Source organism: Apteryx rowi, unplaced genomic scaffold (assembly GCF_003343035.1).
Source record: "Apteryx rowi isolate R43461 unplaced genomic scaffold, aptRow1 scaffold_20, whole genome shotgun sequence".
Lineage (NCBI taxonomy): Eukaryota > Metazoa > Chordata > Aves > Apterygiformes > Apterygidae > Apteryx > Apteryx rowi.
In genome coordinates, this window is record NW_020448308.1 from 700,027 (window position 1) to 723,408 (window position 23,382).

The window sequence follows — 23,382 nt, forward strand, 5'->3', positions numbered from 1 at the left end:
GATGGCCGAGCGCCGCGTGCCCTTCACCTTCCTCAGCAGCCCCAGCTGGGATCCCTTCCGGGACTGGTACCACGGCAGCCGCCTCTTCGACCAGTCCTTCGGGATGCCCCACATCCCCGAGGACTGGTACAAGTGGCCGAGCGGCAGCGCCTGGCCGGGCTACTACCGGCTGCTGCCCGGCGAGGGCCCGCTGGTGCCCGCGGCGAGCTCAGCCTACGGCCGCGCGCTCACCCGGCAGCTCAGCAGCGGCATCTCCGAGATCCGCCACACCGCCGACAGCTGGAAGGTCACCCTGGACGTCAACCACTTCGCGCCCGAAGAGCTGGTGGTCAAGACCAAGGACAACGTGGTGGAGATAACCGGTGAGTCCTCGCCGCCGCAAGCCAAGGCAGCGGCAGGGGCCAGTTTTGCAGGCAAAGCAAGCGGCGGGAAGCCGGAGAAGGGAGCGCAAAGCAGAGGGAGGGCAGGGAGAAGGCAGGGCACCGCAGCGGCAGCCCGGAGCGCGGCATCGCACAGGCTGCTGGAGGGGCCGCAGGGCGCTGGGCAACGGCACGGGGCTGCGCTCCCCGACCTGGCCGGGATGGTCCTGGCAAATTCCTGGCTGGCTCCGGTCCCTCATTCCGGGCAGGCAGGGGCCAGGCACTTGGGGGGGGGGGTGGTGAAGCGCCGCGGCTGCGATGGGCCGGGGCCGGTGAGGCTCGTTCAGGGGCCGCCCTGACGAAGAACAGCACCCGCGGCATGGGGCCAGCCTCGTGCCGGCGCCTCGTGCTCCGGGGGGGGCCGGCGGCCGCGGTGAGTCTCGTGCATCCCCCCCCCCCCCGTGCAGTGCCAGCAGGTTTGGGCTGGGCTGGCTGCAATTCCCCAGCCGGCGGGATTTGGGAGCCCCGCTCGAGGCCTTGGGGCCAGCCGGGATGCAGAGCTGGGCTGCAAACCCTGCGGCTGGGTTTGGTCCCCGCTGTCGGCGCCGGCTCCTGGCATTGCTGAGGGAAATTCACTGCCCCCAAATTTGGGGATGTTCCCAGAGGGCCCCAGTCCTGGGCCCTGATTCCTGCTGGGAATGCGGGAAGGGGAGGAAATCCGCCACTCCCGTTGCTCAGCGCTGCTCCAGCCTGATATCAAGGCAGCGAAACCCAGTCCTGTCCCCTTGTCCCCATCCCAGGCCACCGCCGTGGCTCTGCAGGGAGCAGAGATGAATCCCCCCGTGCCGTCCTCCCCGCAGCTCTCAGCCTCCGACCGGATCCCTCATGGCAGGGAGGGCACCCGGCCCCCCCATCTCCCCAAAATGCTGCCTCGTTTGAGCTGTGCCGTGGCTGGGATCTCACCCCGTGGCACGGGTGCCTTCCCGGGGTGCTGTCACGGGAAAGGCGGACCCTGAGCACCTTCCAGCCGTGGTGCCCAGCCACCAGGCTTCAACCTTTCCTGGCTTTTCCTTTTCTTCCAGGGAAACACGAGGAGAAGCAGGATGAACACGGCTTCATCTCCAGATGCTTCACCCGAAAATACACGTAAGTGCCAGAGCGAGACGGGATCCCAGGTCCCTTTGGGGACCTCTCCCATCCGCCAAGTCCTGCCCTACCCCCTCCGGTGCCTCCCCCCGGACAAGCTGGCGTCGTCGCTAGCCCAAACGGGGAGGACCAAAAAATCGGGGCCTCGCGGCGCTGACCCCGCTCTCCCGCCCGCAGCCTCCCGCCCGGCGTCGACGCCACGGCCGTGCGCTCCTCGCTCTCCCCCGACGGCATGCTCACCGTGGAAGCGCCCCTGCCCAAGCCGGCCATCCAGTCCGCCGAAATCACCATCCCCGTCACCGTCGAGAGCCAAGGCAAGAAAGCGGAGGAGGCAGCCAAGAAGTAGCCGGCCCCGAGGCGAAGGAGGGAGAGGAACCGTCGCCTGCCACCGCTGCCCCGCGCAAAATAGCTCCTCACGCCGCTCCCCGCTTCGATCCCCCTTTTTATTCTTCATTTTGTACTCACCCCGTCACTGAGCGTCTCAAATAAACGGGAAGAAAAAAGTAGAACGAACCGGAATAAACAGCCGTGAAATAAAGCTGCTCCGTGCCCTGCGTTCCCGGGGCAGCAGGCCTGGTGGGGGGAGCCGGCCGGGGATCCGTGCCGCGGCGGCGCCAGGCTGGGACACGTGCCGCGGGCTCCTGCGCTCCCCCTCCGGTGGGGCGGGCTGAGCCGGTGGCGTTGGCCGTGATGGGACACGTGTGGGCACTGCCTGGGTCCGGCATCGCTTTCGGATGGGGCACAGACCCTGCCTGCACTCGTGCTGTACCCGTCTTCCAATATCCCAGGTCTCCAATATCCCAGGTCTCTGATATCCATCGTCTCAACATCCCAGGCCTCCAATATCCTGGGTCTCCAATATCCCAGGTCTCTGATATCCATCGTCTCAACATCCCAGGCCTCCAATATCCTGGGTCTCCAATATCCCAGGTCTCTGATATCCATCGTCTCAACATCCCAGGCCTCCAATATCCTGGGTCTCCAATATCCCAGATCTCCAATATCCCATGTCTCCAATACCCCTGATCTCCAACATCCCAGATCCCCAATATCCCAGGTCTGCCATATCCCAAGTCTCAACACCCCTGGTCCCAACATCCCACATCTCCAATATCCTGGATCTCCAACATCCCTGGTCTCATCATCCCAGGTCTCCAATACCCCTGATCTCCAACATCCCAGATCCCCAATATCCCAGGTCTGCCATATCCCAAGTCTCAACACCCCTGGTCCCAACATCCCACATCTCCAATATCCTGGATCTCCAACATCCCTGGTCTCATCATCCCAGGTCTCCAATATCCCTGATCTCCAACATCCCAGATCCCCAATATCCCAAGTCTCAACATCCCAGGTCTCCGTTATCCTGAGTACATGGCTCCAGGTGGATCCCAGCCCCTAACACCCACCTTGCTGCGTCCCCTCCTCCCCCCCCCCCCGGCACCGAACGTGCCCCAGGCGCCGAAAGCCAAGCAAAGGCCCTGCAGGCCGCAGGGAAGCCGATGGGCAAAGCCGATGGGCAAAGCCGTGCCAGCGGGACGGAGCGCGGCCCTGACGCCTTTCGGACACCAGCTCCGTGCCCCGGTCCTGCCTTTGGGCAGGAGCTGCTGTGCCGGGGCCGTGCTGCCTGGCAGGGCTCTGCCACCGCGAGGGCTCCGGGCCAGTCCCTGGACGGACGAGGGCTGCTGCGGCCGTGTTCCTGCTCGGACAAATCCCTGCTAATCTCCCCTCTGAGTCATCCCGGAGGCAGGAAGCCTCTCCGGGCGCTGCTGACCCGCCAGGAATCCCGCGGCCGCCGGGCCCCTTCCCGAGCGCTTGGCAGCCCCCTTTCCCCGGGCTGCCCAGCCCCTCTCCTCCGGCTCGCCCGTGCTTGGTGCAACGAGTTGGGCAGGCCTCAGACTCCCGGGCAGGCTGCGGGAGCGGGACGAGCGGACGTGCTCCTGCGCGGGGGTGCGCGTGTGGCCGCGTCTGCCCCGTCGCCTCGCCGCTCCGGCCCGGCATCTCGGAGCGGGAGACATGCGGGGGGGGGGGCCCCTTCACCCCCTGCTCTTCCCACCCCCCCTCCCGCCGGCTCCAGCCCTCCATCATTTTGGGGCTGGGTGGCCACGGCAACCGGAGCGATGGAGACGGTTGCCATAGCGGCGGCAGCCCGCTGGCACCCTGCCCGCTGCGGAGGCACCAGCCAGCCCGCGCGGAGGGGAAAGAGCAGAGCCGGGAGCTGCCACGGCCCCCGCCCCGGCGCTGGGGCCTGCGGGACCTGCCGCAGGCGCTCGGTGCAGCGAGTTTGGCAGGCCTCAGGCAGGCCCGACTGCCAGGGCTGCTGGGGCGAGGAGGCGGGCGCTGCGGAGCCCCGGAGCGGGGAGGTTTGCAGGCGCCAGGGCTTTGCTTTCCCTGGCTACAAGGTCCGAGCTGGCCGGTGCTCTTGGGTGTGATGAACTTCCCCATTCTCAGCCAGAGACTGGAAAGAGCCCCAGGACACCGGCTGTGCCCTGGCTGAGCGACATGTCCCCGCGCCATCGCCCCCCCCCCCCCGAGAGGCCTGTCGACTCCCTTGGTGAGAGGAGGGGAAGGTCATTTGTGATACGAGTGGGGCCGGTCTCAGCTTGGCAACGCAGTGATCTTGCTTTAGGAGGAAAAAAAAGGGCAAAAAAGAAAAAAAACTGACAAGGAAGGATTCACTCTGCCCACGCGGGGCTGCGGTTCGGCTGGAGGAGGGAGGGGAGCAGGACCCCAGGAATTTGCCCCACGGCCCCAGGGAGGGGGCTCGGTTGGGGCATCCCACCCTGCCCGGCCCCGCAAGCCCCTCTGCCCAGCTCCGCACCCCCTCGGGGACCCCGCTGCCTCCCGCACCCCGTGGCACCGTCCCCCCGCATTGCAGTACCCAACGCTGCGCTGAAGGAGCTGAGCGCTAAATCCTGCCTGAGCAAACGGAGACGCCGCTCCTGCTGCTTGCTGCCGCTCGCTTTTCTTCCCTCCACCTCCCTCCTCTCTCAATTTGCTGTTTTGCAGCCTCCCCCCCCCCCCAGCTGCCTGGTTCAACACCAAGGTGGGCCCTCGGCCGGGGAAGGCATCGGGGCCAGGATGGCCGCTATCGGCACCCCTGCTCCCTCCCTGCGCCCTGCCTGGGGGCCTCAAGGGAGAGCGCACAGACCACAGCTGCACACATGCACACACACAAGTGCGGCTGCCAGGGCATGCACATGCTTGCACACGCTTGCACACGCTTGCACACGCTTGCACACGTGCACACGCATGCATGGGCACTGCTGTGGGGACACAGCGCATGCACACACGTGCACACGCATGCACGGGCACTGCTGTGGGGACACGGCGCATGCACACACGTGCACACATGCACAGGCACTGCTGTGGGGACACGGCGCATGCACACACGTGCACATGCATGCACGGGCACTGCTGTGGGGACACAGCGCATACACACGTGCACACGCATGCACGGGCACTGCTGTGGGGACACGGCGCATGCACACACGTGCACACGCATGCACGGGCACTGCTGTGGGGACACAGCGCATGCACACACGTGCACACGCATGCACACACTGCCGATGCCCAGGGCGCCGGGCGCTGCTGCAGGCCGGGGCTGCGGGGCCAGTGGGGCCAGCAGGGCCGGGGCACGCAGGGCTGATTCCGGGCAGCCAGAGCCCTGCGGAGCCGTGGGGGCAAGCCCTGCGCCCCGTCCCAGCCACATGCCGCCCCTGCGCCGGGGGAGAGCACAGTGGGGCAGGCAAACCCACCCAGGTGACTCCCACGTAGGGCAACCGAGGCCTCCCCCGGCGAGGGGATGGGGACGGGATGGAGGTGGCACAGGGCTTCGGGGGCTAATTTGCTGGCAAGACCCCCCCCCCCCGCCCCAATTTCCCCGGTGAGCTGGACTGTGGGGGCCTCCGTGCTGGGAGCAGGCACGGCCCGAGCCACAGGGAGGGAGGGAGGGAGGGATGTGGGGAGGGATGCAGGGATGCGGGGAGGGATGGAGGGTGGGATGGAGGGTGGGATGAAACGGGGGGGGCCGGAGGGATGGGAGATAAATACAAATCACCCTAAAGCGCGCCGCGAGTGCCAAGGCGCCGGGAAGGGCGCTCTGCCTCGGCCGCCGAGGGAGCGAGCCGGAGACGGGGCATCCCTTGCCTTGGCGCCGCGGCAGCCCGTTCCGGCCCCTGGCGCAGGGAGGAGCCCCCCGCGGAGGCGCTCCTGCCCCCCAGCCCGCTCCCCCCCTAAATCACAGCTGGCATCTTCGGGGCTCGCCCGGTCGGGGTCGCCCCGCCGGCTCCTTCGGGAACGGCGCTCGGGAGCGGAGCATCTCCCTCCTGCGGCCGCCGTTACGTAAGGCCGCGGGCGGGAGGCAGGCGGGGAAGCGCTGCCTGCGCTCTCGCCTCCCCAAAAGCCTCGGCAGCCCTAGCAACAGGCAGGCCATTGGCGTGCGGCGGTGCCGGGGCCATCGGCGGCACGGCACGGCACGGCATGGCACGGCACGGCCCGCTCCCCGCGGTGCCCACGGGCTTTGCTGCACGGGGAGGCGACGGGGCGGGAGCTGCCCGCGCGGCGCCCGCTGCAGAGCATCCTGCCGTGGGCATCCCCGCGCCCGGCACGTTTTGGGGAGCCGCCCGGGGAGAGCTGGCGGCTGGCGCGGGCCATCGCTCCAGCGCCGCCTCGGAGAGGGGAGAAGGTGTCCCCGCACCTCCGCCGCGTTTCTGCCCCCGAAACGCTGGGGTTTGGGGCGGCTGCTCCTGCGCCCTCCGGGCAGCTCCTCCCCGTCGGCGAGGCAAGAGCCGCCCTCGCCCCCGCGCCAGGACGCCGGCTGCAAAGGGGGCGCGGGGGGAGAGCCAGAGGTCTCGACGGGGGCCCCCGAGCAAAGCTGGGGAGCCCTAATTCGGCTGCCTTCGCCCTCTGCGAGCCCCAGGCCCCCCTTCCCGGGGGGTTATTCCCCGGTTTTCCCCCCGGGGGGTGCGTGCCGGGACGGGACGGCACGGCCGGCGCTGGGGCCCGCCCCGCCGGGCGCACGAGCCAACGCACATTTTAGGTTTACAGTTTCCAAGGGAGGGGATTATTTTTGCAGCGTGAGTCACCGCACGCAGCTTCGAGTGGAAAAACCCGGGGGGAGGGAGGCCAGGGCCCCCCGCGCCGGGCGCTGCCCGCTTCGCCCGCGGCCGCTCGCGCAGGGCCCCCAGCGCCGGCGGGGAAACGCTCCCCATCGCTCCCGCCGCGGGGCGAGCTCCGGCGCGGCCCCCGCCGCCGTTTGCCCTCTCCCGGGAGCCGAAGGTTAAACGCAGGCCGGGAGGGAGGCGAGGGACGACCAGTCAACCATTAACCCGCCGCGGCGGCGGCCACCCCCAGCGCGCCTGAAACCGGAGCCGGGAGGGACGCGCCGGGTTTAACGTTCAAGGCGGAGCAGAGAGATCTCGGCTTTCCGCTGCTCTCGCTGGACGGAGACGGGGCCCCCGGGGCTGCAACGAGGTTGTTTACTAGGGGCCGCCCCAGCTGCCCGGCGGGCGATAAGCGAGCGGGGCCCGACATAAAGGCACGTCCCCATCTGGGGCTCCCTGCGAGCCGGCGGGGCCCCGCCGCGCCGCGCCGAGGGCACCCGCACCTGCGCTCCGCGACACGGCGCCAGCTGCGCCCCGGCCTTGCAAGCGCCCAGGCCTTTTCCAAGCCTCCTTCCAGCTGCCGGCGGCCCCCCGGCCTGCCCTCCTCCCAGCAGCGCCACGGATAAACTCGACACATGCAATACAATTAAGCAGCGCTGACATCAGATCTGTAAGTTTATTTGCTCAATGTACGACGGCTACATAATGACTCACATTCATGATATTCCATCACTGAGGAAAACTGCTAAGAATGGTCCGTGTGTGAAATAATTCCTTACAGAAACACGGAGTTGGAAAAATAATCACTGATTAGACCTTAAAAATAGTTCACTGCATAACATGACAAAAAGCACAAACAAAGGCTCATTCAAAGAACACAGTCATTGTTCTCCTACACTGTAATAGTTATAATTTCACCATGACGAACACCAGACATTAAGATTAAGCTAACACTGGTGTTTTCTTTTGCTTTTTTCCTTTTTAAAAACAAAATCATATATAATTGCATGTCACTATAGCAACATCCATAACAGATCAGTTTGTTACGATCACTATTTGGTAGAGCAAACTTTACCCCCAAAAGAAAAATAAATTAAAAAACTTTAAAAAATTTTTGAAGACTATTTTGTCATAGGAATACATAACATCTACAGTATAAGTTAATAAATTTCAAGCTACTGTATAGAAATACGACACTAGCATGCACAATATTGTATCAATAGAGTAATGGAGCAGTAATCATTTCACTGGAGAGACAGTATCATAGGCAAGTGCATTTCTTAAAAAATGAAAGAAACCATTCAAGCTGCTTAAAAATCAAGTCCCCCACCCCACTCCATTTTTAGCCCTCTTGTGCGATCTTTCCTGCATAATTTCTCTAAAGCAGCCAGAGCAAAAGCTGAAAATAAAAATAGGTTTTGTAATTCCAGTAAATCACTTCCAAATTATACAGCTGGGACAACACTGCTCACTGGACATGAAGGTAAATCAAATAAAGTTAAGAAGCCTAAATAAATCTTCCAGTCCATGGCGTTTACTGTAGGTTTCCGTCAGCTGCCTAAGCCTGGCGAGCCTGCAGAGGCGGCGGCCGGCTGGAGTCACTCCGGCGAGCGACAGGGTGTTGCACACAGTACACGCGGTACCGCCCGCTCCGCGCCGCGGTGAGGGATCCAACTCGTAAGCTTTGCTAGTATCACCGGGGCAAAGCTCATTACGGACATCGGCTACACACCCATCTCTGCTTGCTCCCTCAAAAAGGGAGGGGGGGTAAATAACTTCATTTGACTGCTACTGAGGGGCCAGAGCTGGAGGCAAGTCCAGCAGCGCCAGACTCCCCGTGCAACCGAACAACAGAACTGACTGTACTGCGTGTGCAACACCACGACGCTCTGTTTACAGACTGACTCTCAAAAGGGACAATGAAAGCCTGTTTTAAAAATGCACGAGTGCAATTTTCCCTACTGCGTAGCTTTAGTTAAAAAGCTACGTGGTACAGCACTCCGCAAGCCAAAGAGAACAGCAGTGAACTTCCAACAGTTATGTAAAAAAATTTACTCAAAATGGGGTAAATATTACCTGCTAAGCAATTCAAGTGCCCCGTCTCCCACCCCCAGCCAAATAGGACAGACTTGGAAAAGATTTTGTTAAGAAGAGAACTAAGTTCCTGGGCTCCCGATGTTTGATAGAAATGTCTATGATTGTAGCTCTTCCCTTGTGGATTTCTCTACCAAATTAGTTTCTAAGCTCCTGAAGTTCACTCATTACACCACAAGCTTCCTCAGGAGAAAGAAAACACACCCAGCTTCCCTGATGACAAACAAGGGAGCCTGGATGCCAGAGATCTGCTGACAAACCTCATGGTACAGTGGGAGAAAGTCAGGCAGAGTGAAATGGCAGTGCAATCCCTGAGGAAGCAGCTGTGGCACCTTAAATCAGGATGGTCTTTGAAATACCAAACACAGTACATGACATACAGACCTGAATTCTCTTTATTTAGTGGCATTTTAGTTTAAACACTTCCCCCTTTTCTAATTAAGTTCTTAAACCTTTTGCTGTGGACTAAAATAGTTTAAACAGCCGCTAGCCAAGCACCTGTTAAGCTGTTGACCAAAAAACTAGAGCAGCTTTGATGTTCCTCGGGCGGGCAGTCTTCTTGCCTTGGGCGACACAGAATAGCTAAGCCAGTCCACAGGCGAGGACTGATTAGGAAGGCAAGCCAAAAGAACTAGCAAAAGAAAACAGACAGTCAAAGGCTTGATGTCATATGGCTGTAATGTAGAAATACTGTAAACTGCATTTTAGTGTTAATACTGTAAGCTACCCTAATAAATAACTTAACAAAAAGGTTAAGTGGCCTAAATCCTGGGGCTTTACAAGCCCCAAATTCTTTTATTATTATTTTTTTTAAATATTCCTTTTCAATTTGGGGATTTTAAGCCATGCCCTGACAGGCAGAGCGCTCCAGAGAGACACCCTGCTACGTGGTAACACACACACGGCACTTGAACTGAAGAAACAAACGCACGTAAGCCTTACTGGAACCACAGAACTTCCTTTTTGTGTTGCTTTTCTTAAAAACGAGGGCCATTCCATTCAAGTTATTTCATCTTAAAACCCTTTTATTTCTAGCAATAAAGTTAAATTAAAGACAGCTCCACTTGTATTAATAATCTACAGAACAGTCCATATGCCAGTGAGGCTGCTATTCCATACCAGCACAGCCAGCCTGACTTCCACTAGTGGTGTTTTGGCAAAAATGTCAAAGAGGCAATCAAAGACAGGTTGTGGGGGGCCTCCCTGGGAAGGTGTCCCCTCCCTTTCCCTCCCCCACCCCTGACCCCCCCCACTCGTGGGAAAAAAATAAAGACTGCAGTAGTTAGCATCAGCGTGCGGCTGCCAGTCCATCTGGGGGTCTAATTGTTGCCTTCTCCGCCGTCGTCGTCTTGCTGATCGCTTGTCCAGAGCGTTAGGTTGTCGCGAAGGAGCTGCATGATCAGCGTTGAGTCCTTGTAGGAGTCCTCGTTGAGGGTGTCCAGCTCGGCAATCGCATCGTCGAACGCCGTCTTGGCCAGGTGGCAGGCCTGCTCCGGAGCGTTCTGGATCTCGTAGTAGAAAACGGAGTAGTTAAGTGCCAGGCCGAGCCTGATGGGATGGGTCGGCTGCATGTGCTCCTTGCTGATCTCATGAGCTTCGCTATAGGCTTTCTCCGAAGACTCCACCACGGTCGCCCTCTTCTCACCAGTGGCCACTTCAGCCAGGTAGCGGTAATAGTCCCCTTTCATCTTCAGGTAAAAGACTTTGCTCTCGTACTGCGTCTCACTGCAGTTCTTGATCAGGTAGTTGTCTAGCAGGCTCAGCACATCCTGGCATACAGCTTCCAACTCCTTCTCTATTTTCTCACGGTAGGCCCGTACCATTTCTATCTTCTTCTCGTTACCATCAGCAGATGTCTTCTGCTCAATGCTGCTAATTACTCGCCAAGAAGAGCGCCGCGCCCCCACTACATTTTTATAGGCTACGGACAACAGATTCCTCTCTTCATTGGACAGAGGCTCGTTCAATTCTGTCACCTGTAGTGAGAGAGGAAGAAAGAAGAGAAAGACTTGGGTTAAGCTGTAGTCACTTGCCGTTCCTGTCATTACTTAGCATTCAGGTGCTCCCACATGTCTCTAGAGAGGCGCAGAAGAACACAGCTGGCTCGTGAAATCCCAATTTCTCATCAGACATTCAATCTCATGCTAGAGGGAGCCGGCTGGGAAACCATGCTGCGGTCCAGTCCCCCTGCAAAAGGGGTAGGTTCAGTTTTATTCAAGATGTTCTCCAACTCTTAAAAGATGAGCATTTTCCAGACCAGAAAAATCCTTTAGGAATAAGATGCATTTCACCTGCAGAAATAGCATCAGACTTCAAGAAGCAGAAGGGAGGGACAGAGTCAAAGCAAGAGGGTGTAGATGTTCTAGAGTTACAAGCTAGCTGCATGGATTAACAATACGGAAAATTCAGCTACAGGGTGTTCATCTTTTCTGTTTCCCATGAGCACAGTACATGCTTTTGAGATGCCTAAAGAATACGTTAGATATTAAAATTATAGCTGCCTTAAGGCATCTATGGAGATAAGGAATTTAAAAGCTCACGTGGTAAGAGTACGTTCTTCCCACACAGGATTTTCTTCATTGAAGATAAGAGTGTTAATGCACAGTATCACTTCTACCTGCCTCACGCAACATGGCAATTTAGTCATTATAGCACACAGCAACAGAATGATTAAGGAGACGACAGAACATAGAGCCATTTCACAAGCAGGCTGCCAAATGCTGTCTTGGCTGCTTCAATTACTGGGAAGCATCATGCTTGATATTGTGGTTTCATTCCAGTTCCCACAAATCCATCGCTGGCTGCAGCCACCCTGGGCAGTACCTCTGACAACGGCGAGGCAGCCAGCCAGCTGCTACACCAGCTACCCTGCCTTACAGGCAGCAGGCAGCTCGGCGAAGGGCTCGCGTCCCGTTGTCTCCATGCTGCGCACTGCACGTGCATCTCCACACCTTTGGAGCAGTTCTTTCCACAGCCTCCTGGGGTGGTACAACTGCGCAAGACACTGCAGCAGCCAGCTTGCTCCATACAGTCGCTCAATTCTGTTAATTATATCTGCACCAACTGACTAAAGAGGGCTCCAACCATTCCTCAACAAATGTTACTTTGAGCCTGGGTATCATTAATAGCCCACAGGGGAGCTGTCGTTCCCCTCCCGGAAGAGCATATCCACACTGCCCATGCACACACGTTCTCCAGGCTGGTGCTTTTCACCATCTCTTTCACCATTTCACGTCTGAGACAGGTTAACAGAGCAGATTTGGCAGGATCTGGTAGTCCTCCATCGTGCAGTCACTTTCCATGAGGATTAGATAATGGTTCGGACCAGAAAGGCTTCTGCAAATACTGAGTCATTTTCACAAGCATTTGCAAGGACAGGGTTTGCTTTGGGCCTTGACACCACATTCACGATGGTGTCCAGGAAGCCAAGGGCTCATGCTGGAAGGTTTAAGATGGTTCAGCCCAGAATCTCATTTAAGTGGTCTGGAATGATCCATACTAGCTTGTGTCATATTGGACTGTTTATTCCGGTAACATCTATTCATGCTGACACTTCTCCCTTGCAGCTGCTCAGCCCTTATTGCTACAGCCTGGCTAACGTGTTGTCCCAAAATCAAGATATAGTTAAGCATTAGTTTCAAGAAGCTTGCAGAGTACCCCAGTGCTCTGACCTGGACCCCCTCTACTTCTCTTTCTCAAGATAGAAGCAGTAAAAAAAGCTTCCACTGACCCTTTGCACTATTGCAGCAGACTGCAGGGTGCCCTCCTGCCTCAGCACACGAGACAGACTTGCACTGCTCTCATGGGGCACTAAGCCCTGGCAGGGTAACCAGCAAAATAGACTCTTTCCATACAGAAGAGGATCTCAGTATGCAAGCTGGGCACAATTGTCTTCTGCATCAAGGGTAAAAGACAGCTGAGGGACCAGAGAAAGGGGTGTTATGTTAAAAAGGGCAGAGTCTTCTGTGACTAGCAGCAGTCACCAGTGATACAGGACAAGGTGCAGGGTACAGAGTGCCAAGACAGTCCCAGCTTTCACGCTCCAAGGTAAGTAGGGCGTGCAACACCCAGGCCATCTGACAGCTCTCGATGCCAAGAGACTAATCCATGTCCCACCCCTCCCCAGGCTAGTAGTGGCTGTTTAGCCACCCAGCCCTTGGTTTTGTGTGATATGCTACTTCCTGCAGAGGGGCATGTGGCAGCAGCTTAGCCTTGCACACAGCCAGACAGTGACATGCTAAGCTACTCTCCAATTTAACCCGAAATAATAGGTGGCAAGAGCTGAAGGTTCTGCAGTAGTTCACAGCCACCTTGAGCACCAGAGAAATCCCTAGGACAGGCCTCCTTGCCTTTAATTTCAGGGATGCAAACCTCCTTCCCTTCCCTCAACACTGGGCAGAAATTTCTATCCAACCTGCAAATTGTTTATGGCTCTCAGCACAGTACTGTAGCAAGCCGTTTATATTCTGCTTTCAGACGGCCTTGTACCGTAAGTTTGGAGGACTTTAGTTGTCCGTTTTTATAGGACTTAACTTTGAGATGATTCCATTCTTTCTTCTCTTCAGTTGAATGACATCTGCACAAACAGATTAAAGATACTGTGACTTGAAGCCATCCTTGAAAGATATTGGAGCACAGTAAGGTGTCCCCTGCCCTAGAGGTTATGGGTTGTCCATCTTTGGAGATATTCAAAACTTGGCTGCACAAGACCCTGAGCAACCTGATCTGGGTAGCCCTGCTTTGAGTAGAGGGGGTGGACTAGAGACCTCTAGAAATCCTTTCCAACCTGAAATATTCCCTTACCTCCTGGCTCAAATTCAAGAGTGTCTAGCAGAAGCCACATTGACAGTTACTCTACAACAGCAGGAAGAGAGTCACCAATTCCAACAGTTTTCTGTCTTGACACTAATTATGAAGGTTCATAACCAAATGAGGTCTTGCTTTTAGCAAGATGCTCTTTCGCTATCACAGATCAGGCAGGTACACTTTAAAGCTATCCCAGAATCAAGTTTGCAGATATTTATCATGGCAGAAAGCATACCTTAGAAGTAGAATTACTTCCTCTCACCAGAAGAGTCTTGCAGGAGGACAAATTTATTAAAACTACAGGGAGTTTAGTAGGATTAGCTTGCCATAAACATTTTAAATTGGAAGCTATTAAGGATTATGGAAGAAAGTTGCCTGTCAAAATCCTTTCAACAAACTTGCTGACAGATGGAACATACACCTGTGGAGAAGCAAAAATTCCTCCAGGGAGCTCACTGGGAACTTATCAAAGCACAAAGGATACCTAGTTAATCCTGTAACTCCTTTCTAGCAGTACCCAGGTTGCAGGTAAAACAGAGCACTGCAATGATTCATGGAAAAGAAATGCAAAGGTGTATCACGGCTGGAGACAGGGACAGTGTCCCTCAACACTAGGAGTGGGGAGGGAAGAGCCTACAACCCCACACCTATTTCAATTTACAGTTAAACCAAGAAAGAAAGAAAAGCCATCCAGCACCTGCATTCCCAGCAGGAAGCTAAGAGAAAACATAAGATGAGCAGGACACTAGATGGTAAGAGTATGTTTAGCTGCCCTAATTAGAGAATCGCTGTAAGGGGAAAAACAAGTATCCCAAGATTAACCTGCCTTTGAGAACTGCCGTTGCCACAGCCTCTCGGTCTGCTCAGAGCTTGCCTGACACATCCCCACGCTACAGCTGTTACTCCCTGCTCAGCTGCCCCACTGCACTGCGTCCGGTCACTGGAAGGGAAGGCGTGCTGGTGGCAGTCAGATGAGGCAAGTCTGGCATCTTAGCCTGAGCTGCCACGAAACACTTAGCACTCCGACGTGGGGTTCCACCACACAGCCATGCTGCTTTTGCCAGTAGCACTGTATGGGTCAACGTCTCCAGCAGAAGACCACCCCAGAAGCCGCTGCAGCAATTTGTCAGGTGAATGAGGGTCTGCGCCTTCATTGTAATCCTGCTGGTCAACCAAATGCTGTTTTTTTACCCATGCAGCACGATACCAAGACAAGAAGAGTTTCAATCATGTCAGAGGCTAAACAGCAGGCTCCAATATACTTAATTTATAATCACTGCATGAACTGAATGCCTCTGATGCGACATTGGTAAGGCAATATCCTGCATCAAGCCTGGATCAGACTGCAGAGGTCACATTCCAAGCCCTTTCAGAGAATTTTTGCTATTGTTTCCAGCATCAGCATTAATATTGTCAGAACTCTCACCTTCTTAACCCAGATCCTGGAGGTAGTGCCTAACCTTCCCCAAGAGGGACAACACCCTCACAGGACAGACCAACCCTACAAGCAACAGGCCATCTGATGCCATTCCCAAACCAAGTCTCAAAATAAAAGCCTGCTACACCCCCACAGTCATAGCAACATCAATCAGGGCTGCCCATTTAAAAGAGGAAAAATGTCAGTGCTCTGTTGTGACAAGCCCCACTGGAAGGCCAAGGTACGGGCATTACTTTGGGCAGACAGACTTTCAGGTCCGTAACAGAACAGCAATGTGCAGAGCCGGAGCCGCTGACGCAAGTCAGCCCCGAGCAGTATGCCACTCCGCCAGAATTAACCTTCCATTTAAGACTCACAGCCAGGTCTTAGCACAGGACTGTCATGTTCATTTTGTTCCTCATTTTTTTGCATCGCACAATAACCCATTTGCTGCAACACCTTCACACAGTTGAAGGAAACAAGTCTCACTGAGTAAAGGTAGGTTCTCAACCAGGAAGGGCTTAGGAAAGGTAGAAGAGTAAATATCAGTGCCTCACCAAGCGCCTTGTGCTACAGCGCCATTACATGCAGTTAGAGACTTGGAATATTGAAGAAATTGCAATCTGACATTCAAAGGGCTTGGCAGGAACACAAAGCCATTAGCTTCTGACTGAAAGTCTACCCACTCTCCGGGAAGCTCAGTCATTTCGGAGTTCAACTTCCCTGGCTGACAGGCCTCACTCTGAAAAACAGAACTCGCATTGCAGATCTCAGTAATTTTCAAGCCTCATTTCACCCTTGTGCCCCTGCAGATCAACAAGGTAGGGGGGGCAGGAGATATGCGCATTGGAAATGGAGTCAAGCCTTGCATATAGCATAAAAAGCCAGATGCAAAGAGATGGTTCACTCTCCTGCAGCTGGAAACTTGATAAATGCAAATCTTTTAGCCATCCTGGAAAAAAGGTCTTTCACCTTCCTTTCTACTTCCTCCCACAAAACAAGCCCAGCCTGCAAGACCAGCCACAAGACTAGCTCTTTATTTAAACAGCAGTAGATATCTGCTGTGGTGCCTCTAATTTCCATGCAAGTCTGCAGACACAGGTCTCACTTGCAAGAGCTTCACCCATGCTCTCTTGCGACATGCAAGATGCATGTCAGTAGCCACCCTCTTTGCACACTGAAGGTAGCCCTGTGCTCAGCAACCAGAAGCCCTGTGTAAGAGCAGGTGTGGAAGGGGAGGACACCTCATCAGGGAATGCAGTTCTACTCAGGGCTTGGAGCAGCTCAGTTTACGCTGATGGGCTTGTGCTTGGAGGCACGGTCCATTAGCAAGTTCCAGGATGCTGCCAAGTTCCAGTCTCACCAGTTTTCACAGCCTTTGAGGGTGCAGCATCTGAACCACCAAGGCTCAAGTGCCCTAAAGCAACAGAAGTAGTCCAACAGTTCCCATTAGACAAAAACTCCTGGAGGTTTAGCGTTTCTACTGCTTGAGAGTCCAGAGACTTGTATGCCTTTAAAGCCCTCTGATTTGTAAAAAACCCTCTTACTTCAGAGACAGTAAAACTGCAGAGAAGGTTCTCCCGATTTCTATATTACAACTGGGAGCTCTGACTCAGCACTATGTCCAAAACCTGGCAAGCTCCCAGCATGCTCAAATATCACATTGCAGCCAGGGGAAGGTTCAGCCTCACACTGAAAAGTCAGGGAGCAGACAAAACTTCTGCCCGCACCTAACGTCAAGTCCATGCTCTCCAAAAGCCCAAGGGTTGGTCCTCCTCCATCTTCTTTCCAGAAACGTCCTAATTAACAGGTTTCTTTGGGATCTATGGGAGAAGTTCACTCTTAGCCACTGACAGGCTTGTTTTCTTATGAGGCTCATTCCAGGACTCTTTACCCTGCACTTCCTACCTTGCATCAGTGCAAGCCTGAAGTAATCATTTTTAAGTGAAGGCTGACTCTTCAGCTACAGAGTAGCTGCAATGGAGACCTGTTACAAGATTTAGTTCTACCCATTTATCCCCATACACAGAGATTTTCTCTGAGCTTTTGTAACAAAGTGCTCCCGTTCACCTATTTATGGCTGTTGCCTAGCTTTGATGCCTTATCTGAAAGCACACAGCAGAGCAGCTAAACACACCCAGAGATTGTTCCCCTGGGAATACAACCAACATTTGACAGTTTAATCCAATTCATAAGCCTCAATATTTTTGCTTTTTTGATTACCCAGTAGAAGAGATCTTGAATTCCTGAAGATGCTATTTAAATGTCTAAAAAAGAGCCAACTTTCCTGAAGAGAAATACAACCATGAGAACTTTCAACTGTCCATAACACGTCCATACCTTTCACAGAGCAGTCACCAATTACTGTGATGTTGTGATCCTGCATGAGGCTAATTTATGATTTGATATCACATACAATTAATGAGATCAGCATACATCCATCAGCTGTTCATTTGCTTCATAGGCCACTCAAACATTTTCAGTCTTAGTCTGGAAGAGCCCGCCACTTGCAAGTCCAGCCTTCTGCTGCTCGCCTGTTTCAGGCAAAGGGGTAGGAACGTTTCCTAGGACAAGTTTTGAACATGGCCAGAGCTCATCCATCAGGAGAAGCAATAACCATTTCTCCCTCAACATTTGAGTCTTCACTGTTCTATCTATGGTTTCTGTTTCACATCAGTATGTTATCTTTCAACAGAAACCCTAGCAATTGCCTTGCTTTCCCTCAGATGCAATCTGCTAATCACACTGAGGTCTGGCCTTTTCTGTTTCATTTCTTTTAGAAGGCACATGTGCTTTTAGAACAATGCAGAGGTCCTGCTAAGAGGTCCTGAAAGTCTGCCTTAGTCTGAAGCCACCAGTAATGTGAGCAACCAGCCAACACACAAGGCAGCTCGTCCAGGTTCAAGCAGCTGATAAGTGTTCAGGATTACCTGAAGCCATGCCATCTCCCCCTCATCCTCCATTTCTCAGCTGCACTTTTTTTTTTTTTTTTTGGTCTCATGGTAGAACTCTGTTATCCCTTTGCAAGCATCGGATCACATTCAGCAGCCATCACCCCATACAGAAAGGCAAGATACAAATGCTGTCACTTGGAAGTGACAGGTGAGAGAAGCCAATTTTAGATTTCCACATTACACCCTGATTTTAACATTCCCATCTCACTCTACATGTAGTTTCTGAAGAAATGGCTTTCTTTGAGCATATTAAATTGCCACCATTACCTGGTGGCTTGATTATAGTCACGACTAAACGCCACACAAATTCAGTCAGTCAGTCAAGAACGACCTTTCCTTCTATGCTCAAGAATGAGCTGTCTTATGAAACTATCACAGCATTAGGAAAGATGCCTTTCGAAAGGGTTGTCCTACCTTGACACAAAGTAGGTGTATCGAACTAGATCTAAATTAGAAAAAACCCTCTCAGACTTCATTGGCTCTGGTCTTTTTCACCTTTGTTTTCCTCTTTTCCCTAGTATTATATTTACAAAACGAAGGTGGTACCATAACTATTTCTCTCCTTGCCAACCTCCTCCCTCCACCATCCCCTGCACTCATGTTTTATCGGAGGGCAGCCAGGGGAATTTTAGACTACAGATCAGGCCCTTCTCTTGTCTCAGACGCAGCCAGAAAAGCACAGGAAGGCTGTGGTCAGAAGTTAGTTCCCCACTGCTGTCTCCTTTGACTGTTTCAGTATGAATAATATTATTCTAATTCTTTTTTAAGTTCATAGAGCCTGCTTTCATCACAAGACAATAGTCAGTAGCTGGAAAAAGCTGAAGGCACATGTAGTAATAGATGGTTCTGCCATTAAGTTTCAAATTGCTCAGAGCAAATCAAGGACTAGTGTCTGGAAAGTAAGACTGTATTACTTGTAGCATAACTGGATCTTAGAGGCTACTTCGACACTCCAGACACTGATTAGAATTTCTGCATGCTCCTACAGCCGACAGCAAGCTTTCATCACATCCCACAGCCTTTATTATTTAAGGCAACTTTGAACCACCTGAGACAAAGTCTTCAAATTAAAAAAGACATTAAAACCAAGAGCTCATTTGTTTCATTGGCCTCTGTAGCTTATTAACTACTTAAGCCAATATGAACTTCATCATACTATATACAAGTTTGATCAGTTTTTGGAGCCTGGAGATTTACTTCAGTTTCAGTCTTGCTCTGATGGATTGAAATTAGAGAAAGAGCAGTTTCCACTACACAGAGTCATTCCTGCCTCAAGTCTCTGTCATGTTCTGCATGCGGAAGGTCATAAGGGACCTGAGGAGAGAAAGCTAGTGACAAAAGCAGAGCTCTGAGCTGTTCCTTTTCTGCATGTACCATTCCTTATCTGCAGAGCCGCAGTCTCAGCATTTGGTCTAACCGTTCAAGTAACAGAAGACCTGGACCTCACAGAACTGCCCACCAGCTTCTTCTGTAGCTTTTGAGATAAGGCAAGCATAAGGGAGCATCCATCTGCCTTTCAGAGGTAGTTTCCAGATATGTTATTAGACCTTGCAATCTGACATGGCTATTGACTTGAAAGAGGGCAACCCAGACATCACAATAGCTGAAAGGAGTAACCCAAGCTTCCTAGCATGGTCATGTGTACACATTTCAAGTGCATCTGTGTAAAGCTGTAAACTATTTCTGAACTAGCATTCCACAGTCTGTAGCAGTGAGTTGCTTCTATAGCTAGTATCTGGTTTTTGAGTCATTAAGAAATTTAAGCTGGAGTTCTTCTCATGGTCTGGATTCCTTATTAATATCCTGATTCTTGTTAGCCTTACCAAAAAGACAGCCTATTAAACAAGATGAAAACTGGTTCGTAGGACAAATTGTTTCACTGTCTTGCTGCCACTAGCTGCCTTGCACCCATAAAAAAAACTCTTGGGAAAAATAAGCAATCTCTGCCGGTCTGGTGCCTTCCTGCCACCAGATGGAGAAAGCAGCATTTAAGAGGTCTGTCACTCAGGGCTCATCGCACTGTCTCCAGCAGATGGGATACCAGCACCTTTGCCTGCTAACTACAGAGGAACAGAAGGAACGCCAAGTTATTCTTTCCCCAAGATACAGCAGGCCAGCAAGCAACATCTGCCTCCTTTTGCATTTCTGCAAGCACTTTAATAGCAGACCAAGATCACCACCCTACTCCATCACTCAGCAGCTTGGGGAACTCTTCCACCTTAAGGTTATTCAGTCTGTTCCCTGCTAATGAGCCTTTGCTACAAGCTTTCTGCAAAGCGTGTGGAGTATACCACAGCATTCTTCTGCCATGGGCACTCAGATATGGTCCTGGAGCATGATCAAAGTTTTTAGAGCTCAGAATAGATCCTTTTCAAATGAGAATCCCAATTAAGTGGCTTCTAGAGGCTTTTCTGAGCTGCAGGAAGAAACTTCAAGGTGTCAGTTTAAAAGCTCTTCGACGATGACTGCTGCTCTTTCCTCCACAGCATTTCAACACAGGTTTAGAGACTTCATTTATTTTCCATTCAAGCATTATTCTTCAGAAATTTCTTCAGTTTAAAAGCCTGTAAGTGGATGAAGCCATGCACAGGACTACCACTGGCCATTTATAGAGTCCTAAGACTTGATCAGCACAGGGGAAGACTCACTGTTTTTCCAATTTGAGGTAAAACAATAAAAAACAAGTAAGACGGACTTCTGCTACTCCAGTCACGTAAGCAAGGACAACCCAAATAAATGAACCAAGTTTCATGGGGAAGGGCATTTAGTGCTGCTGGGAGTATTAGCTGCTTAAAGATTTACCTCACAGCTTCCAAGAGTACTAATCTGGCACAGATAGTGTTTCCCAACTCATCTCCAACCCCACTGCTAAGCAAGTAAGTATCCTACTACCAGGTCATTAAATCCTTCCTGGAGTTTCAAGCAACCAGGCCAATGTGAGAAGTTTGTCCTTAATCAGGGGCTCAAAAAAAAAAAAAAAAAAAAAAAGACAGTGTGATTCTCTACCCATGAATGCTATTCACACCTACCAAGTAGAGAGAGGAGAGCAGATGTGCCCCAGGCAGGATGCCCCAGGTAAGGTTGAGAGCAACTTCTGGCTGCTGGAAGTTACGGTCTCCGCACCTCTTGCCCTGCTCCCCTGGGCTGGCAACGCCTGCCCCAGCACTGTCAGGCTGCACGCATCCAGACGCTCCACTTGAGCCTGCTCCCAGGCCTGCCAGAACAGTGCAAAAGGGGCAGTTCTTGTCTTCTCGCATCACCTGTTCCTGCTAGGAAAAGCCATCGTACTGCTGCAGTCGGCAAGTGACTGCTACAGCAGAATGAAATGGGAGAAGCTGCCACCACGCAAACAACTCCCTGCAGCTACTGATTAAGCTTTTAACTGTTACGCTCCATTACCTCAAATGCTTTGGGAAAGTTTGCTCACTGCACATCAAGGCAAGGCTCTGGAAGTGTAAAAACCAAGATTTTCTGCTCTGGGTCTCTTGGTCTGCAGAACTGGCAGTTCCTTTCAGCATCTGAAATGTGTTATACTAGATTAAAAGGCTTTCCAGAATGCCCAAGCAGCCAGGTGGACTCCAGCATGCCAGCTCCACAATAGGTTTAATTTTCACATCAGCAACCAAGGTGATTATCCCTCCAGATGTACTTTTTTATCCTCCCACTGCTTCAGGAAGTTCAGGCTTGACCTTACCCACCTCTAGTGAAGACAGTTTTCTTTAGTTTCTTAAACAAACTTGTAGAACAGAAATTTAAGTTTTTACACTAGCAACATTCTGGAACACTGCAGACAGTTTTACATTGTTATGGCTATGAGAAGAGTCAGTTTATTGTTCTAGATCCAAGTGCAGATTTAACTACCCTTGCCTGGTTCCAGCCATCTCTTCCCAGCCCTCATTTTGTTTTAGTCCAAGGGACTACACTACTACTGCAGATTTGATCTCAGTTCATCCCCAGTAATGGAGCCATTCAGGCACTGACATCTTGACACCACCAAATGCAAGCAGCCAAACTCCCAACTTCAACATAATGAAAAATTCATCACATGTAACAAAGCCCAACAGCATGAAAAGGCGAAGCTCCAATAACTTCCTTAGCTTGGTGTAAATCAAAGGCTGTTAGTCTTCCCCAAGTTCTCATTCACTGCTGAATACTAAGCATTAGTCTTTCACAAGCACAGATCTCTTACAGCAGTTTTCATGGGTATCTGTTAGCATACAGCACAGCAACTGCTTTTCCAACTACTATTAATAAACTTTCTGCTGCAGAGAACCACAACTGCCCAAACAGCAACATGTCCATCAGCAACTGAGTTAACTCTGAAGCTGAGACTCACTGATATTTTTCTAGAGCCTTGCTGAAGACACCTTAAAGTCAAATCAGAAGCATAGGGACATGACAAGTAGCTTTGTCTGATACATAAGCAAAGATATGTACCAAGCAAGCAAGTCAACCCATTGACTAAGGTCAGAGAGAAGCTGCAAACAATTAAGGAGTGTTTTGTACTTTGAGTTCTTGCAGACTTGGTACGTTCAAGTGCAAGAGTCTCAAACATCCATAAACTGACTCAGTTCTAACCAACATCTCCTTTATACAAGGAAAACATTAAGTATTCTAATTCCTAATCTGTGGATCCTCTTAAGGAAATCTCATGCCATCAGTGACGTGTTTTCTAGTTACTCTCCTACCGCTATTAACTGATACTCTGCCTTTGGTCACTAGATCAGCTTTTGGACCAGTATCAGGTTTGTTTAATACCTAACTGGGCATGTGCTGGGTCATTCCCAAGATGTGACTAAGCCTGTTTAACACAGAACAAACTACCATCTCCTCTCCCTACTGACTTTTTGTCTTCCTTTATACTCTGCAGCTGCTTCTTATCACCTGCTCAATAGATTTTTCTGTTGTAGCCACACTGTCATTGCTACATTTTCAGCTACGTGATCTCACCATGTTTTCAGCCCCAGAGCACTCCTGTGCCTACTTGCGAAGCAGGTTCCAGCTTACCTAGGACAGAGCCAGCATACAATAACTGCATGTCTAAGTAGCATGGGTGTGCAGAACAAGCATTTCATTATCTGCTTAATGAGACACCAAAAAAACCTGAGATTCAGGGAAAGTTTGTACTAAAATGGGTTGACAGAGGCTTTTGTTTCACCAAGTACATGAAAGCATTACTTTCAAGAGCCTATTTTGTCAGTATTTCCTGCATCCCTAGAGTTGCTGCCTCACATTTCTTTTCCCTTCTGTTTCCAGAATATACCACGTGAGTGTTTCCAGACTCCACCAAGCAATCCTCAATAATGGCAGAAAATATCACTGAATGGTATTGCAAACTCAGTGAGATTCCTATGTAGATATCAAGTCCTGCACTCCATCAATCCCAACCAGTAAGAGAACAGCTTCCCAAGATCTAGCCTGCCAGAGGCAGCAGCACACATTACACAGGGCTGGAGAGATGGAACAGCTTAAACTTGCTGTCACTGCGCACTCAGACAAGC

The 23,382-nt window shown here is 52.3% G+C and overlaps 2 protein-coding genes across 5 annotated transcripts; one reads left to right on the forward strand and one right to left on the reverse strand.

The window, feature by feature from the left end:
• On the forward strand, positions 1–1,851 carry HSPB1 (heat shock protein family B (small) member 1). The gene is made up of 3 exons (XM_026063664.1): positions 1–362; positions 1,442–1,505; positions 1,683–1,851. The coding sequence occupies exons 1-3, from the start codon at positions 2–4 to the stop codon at positions 1,849–1,851; spliced, it is 594 nt and encodes a 197-aa protein (XP_025919449.1). The 5' UTR covers position 1.
• A 5,405-nt stretch (positions 1,852–7,256) lies between these two features.
• On the reverse strand, positions 7,257–21,392 carry YWHAG (tyrosine 3-monooxygenase/tryptophan 5-monooxygenase activation protein gamma). Of its 4 annotated transcripts, none has more exons than XM_026063666.1 (3): positions 21,281–21,392; positions 20,911–21,147; positions 7,257–10,680 (listed from the first exon to the last, which is right to left on the reverse strand). In XM_026063666.1, the coding sequence occupies exons 2-3, from the start codon at positions 21,136–21,138 to the stop codon at positions 10,024–10,026; spliced, it is 885 nt and encodes a 294-aa protein (XP_025919451.1). In that variant the 5' UTR covers positions 21,139–21,147; positions 21,281–21,392; the 3' UTR covers positions 7,257–10,023. The 4 variants fall into 4 exon arrangements, with proteins under 4 accessions (XP_025919451.1, XP_025919450.1, XP_025919452.1 ...); XM_026063665.1 differs by having other exon boundaries at positions 20,911–21,150; XM_026063667.1 differs by lacking the exon at positions 21,281–21,392 and having other exon boundaries at positions 20,911–21,153.
• Positions 21,393–23,382: the final 1,990 nt, after the last annotated feature.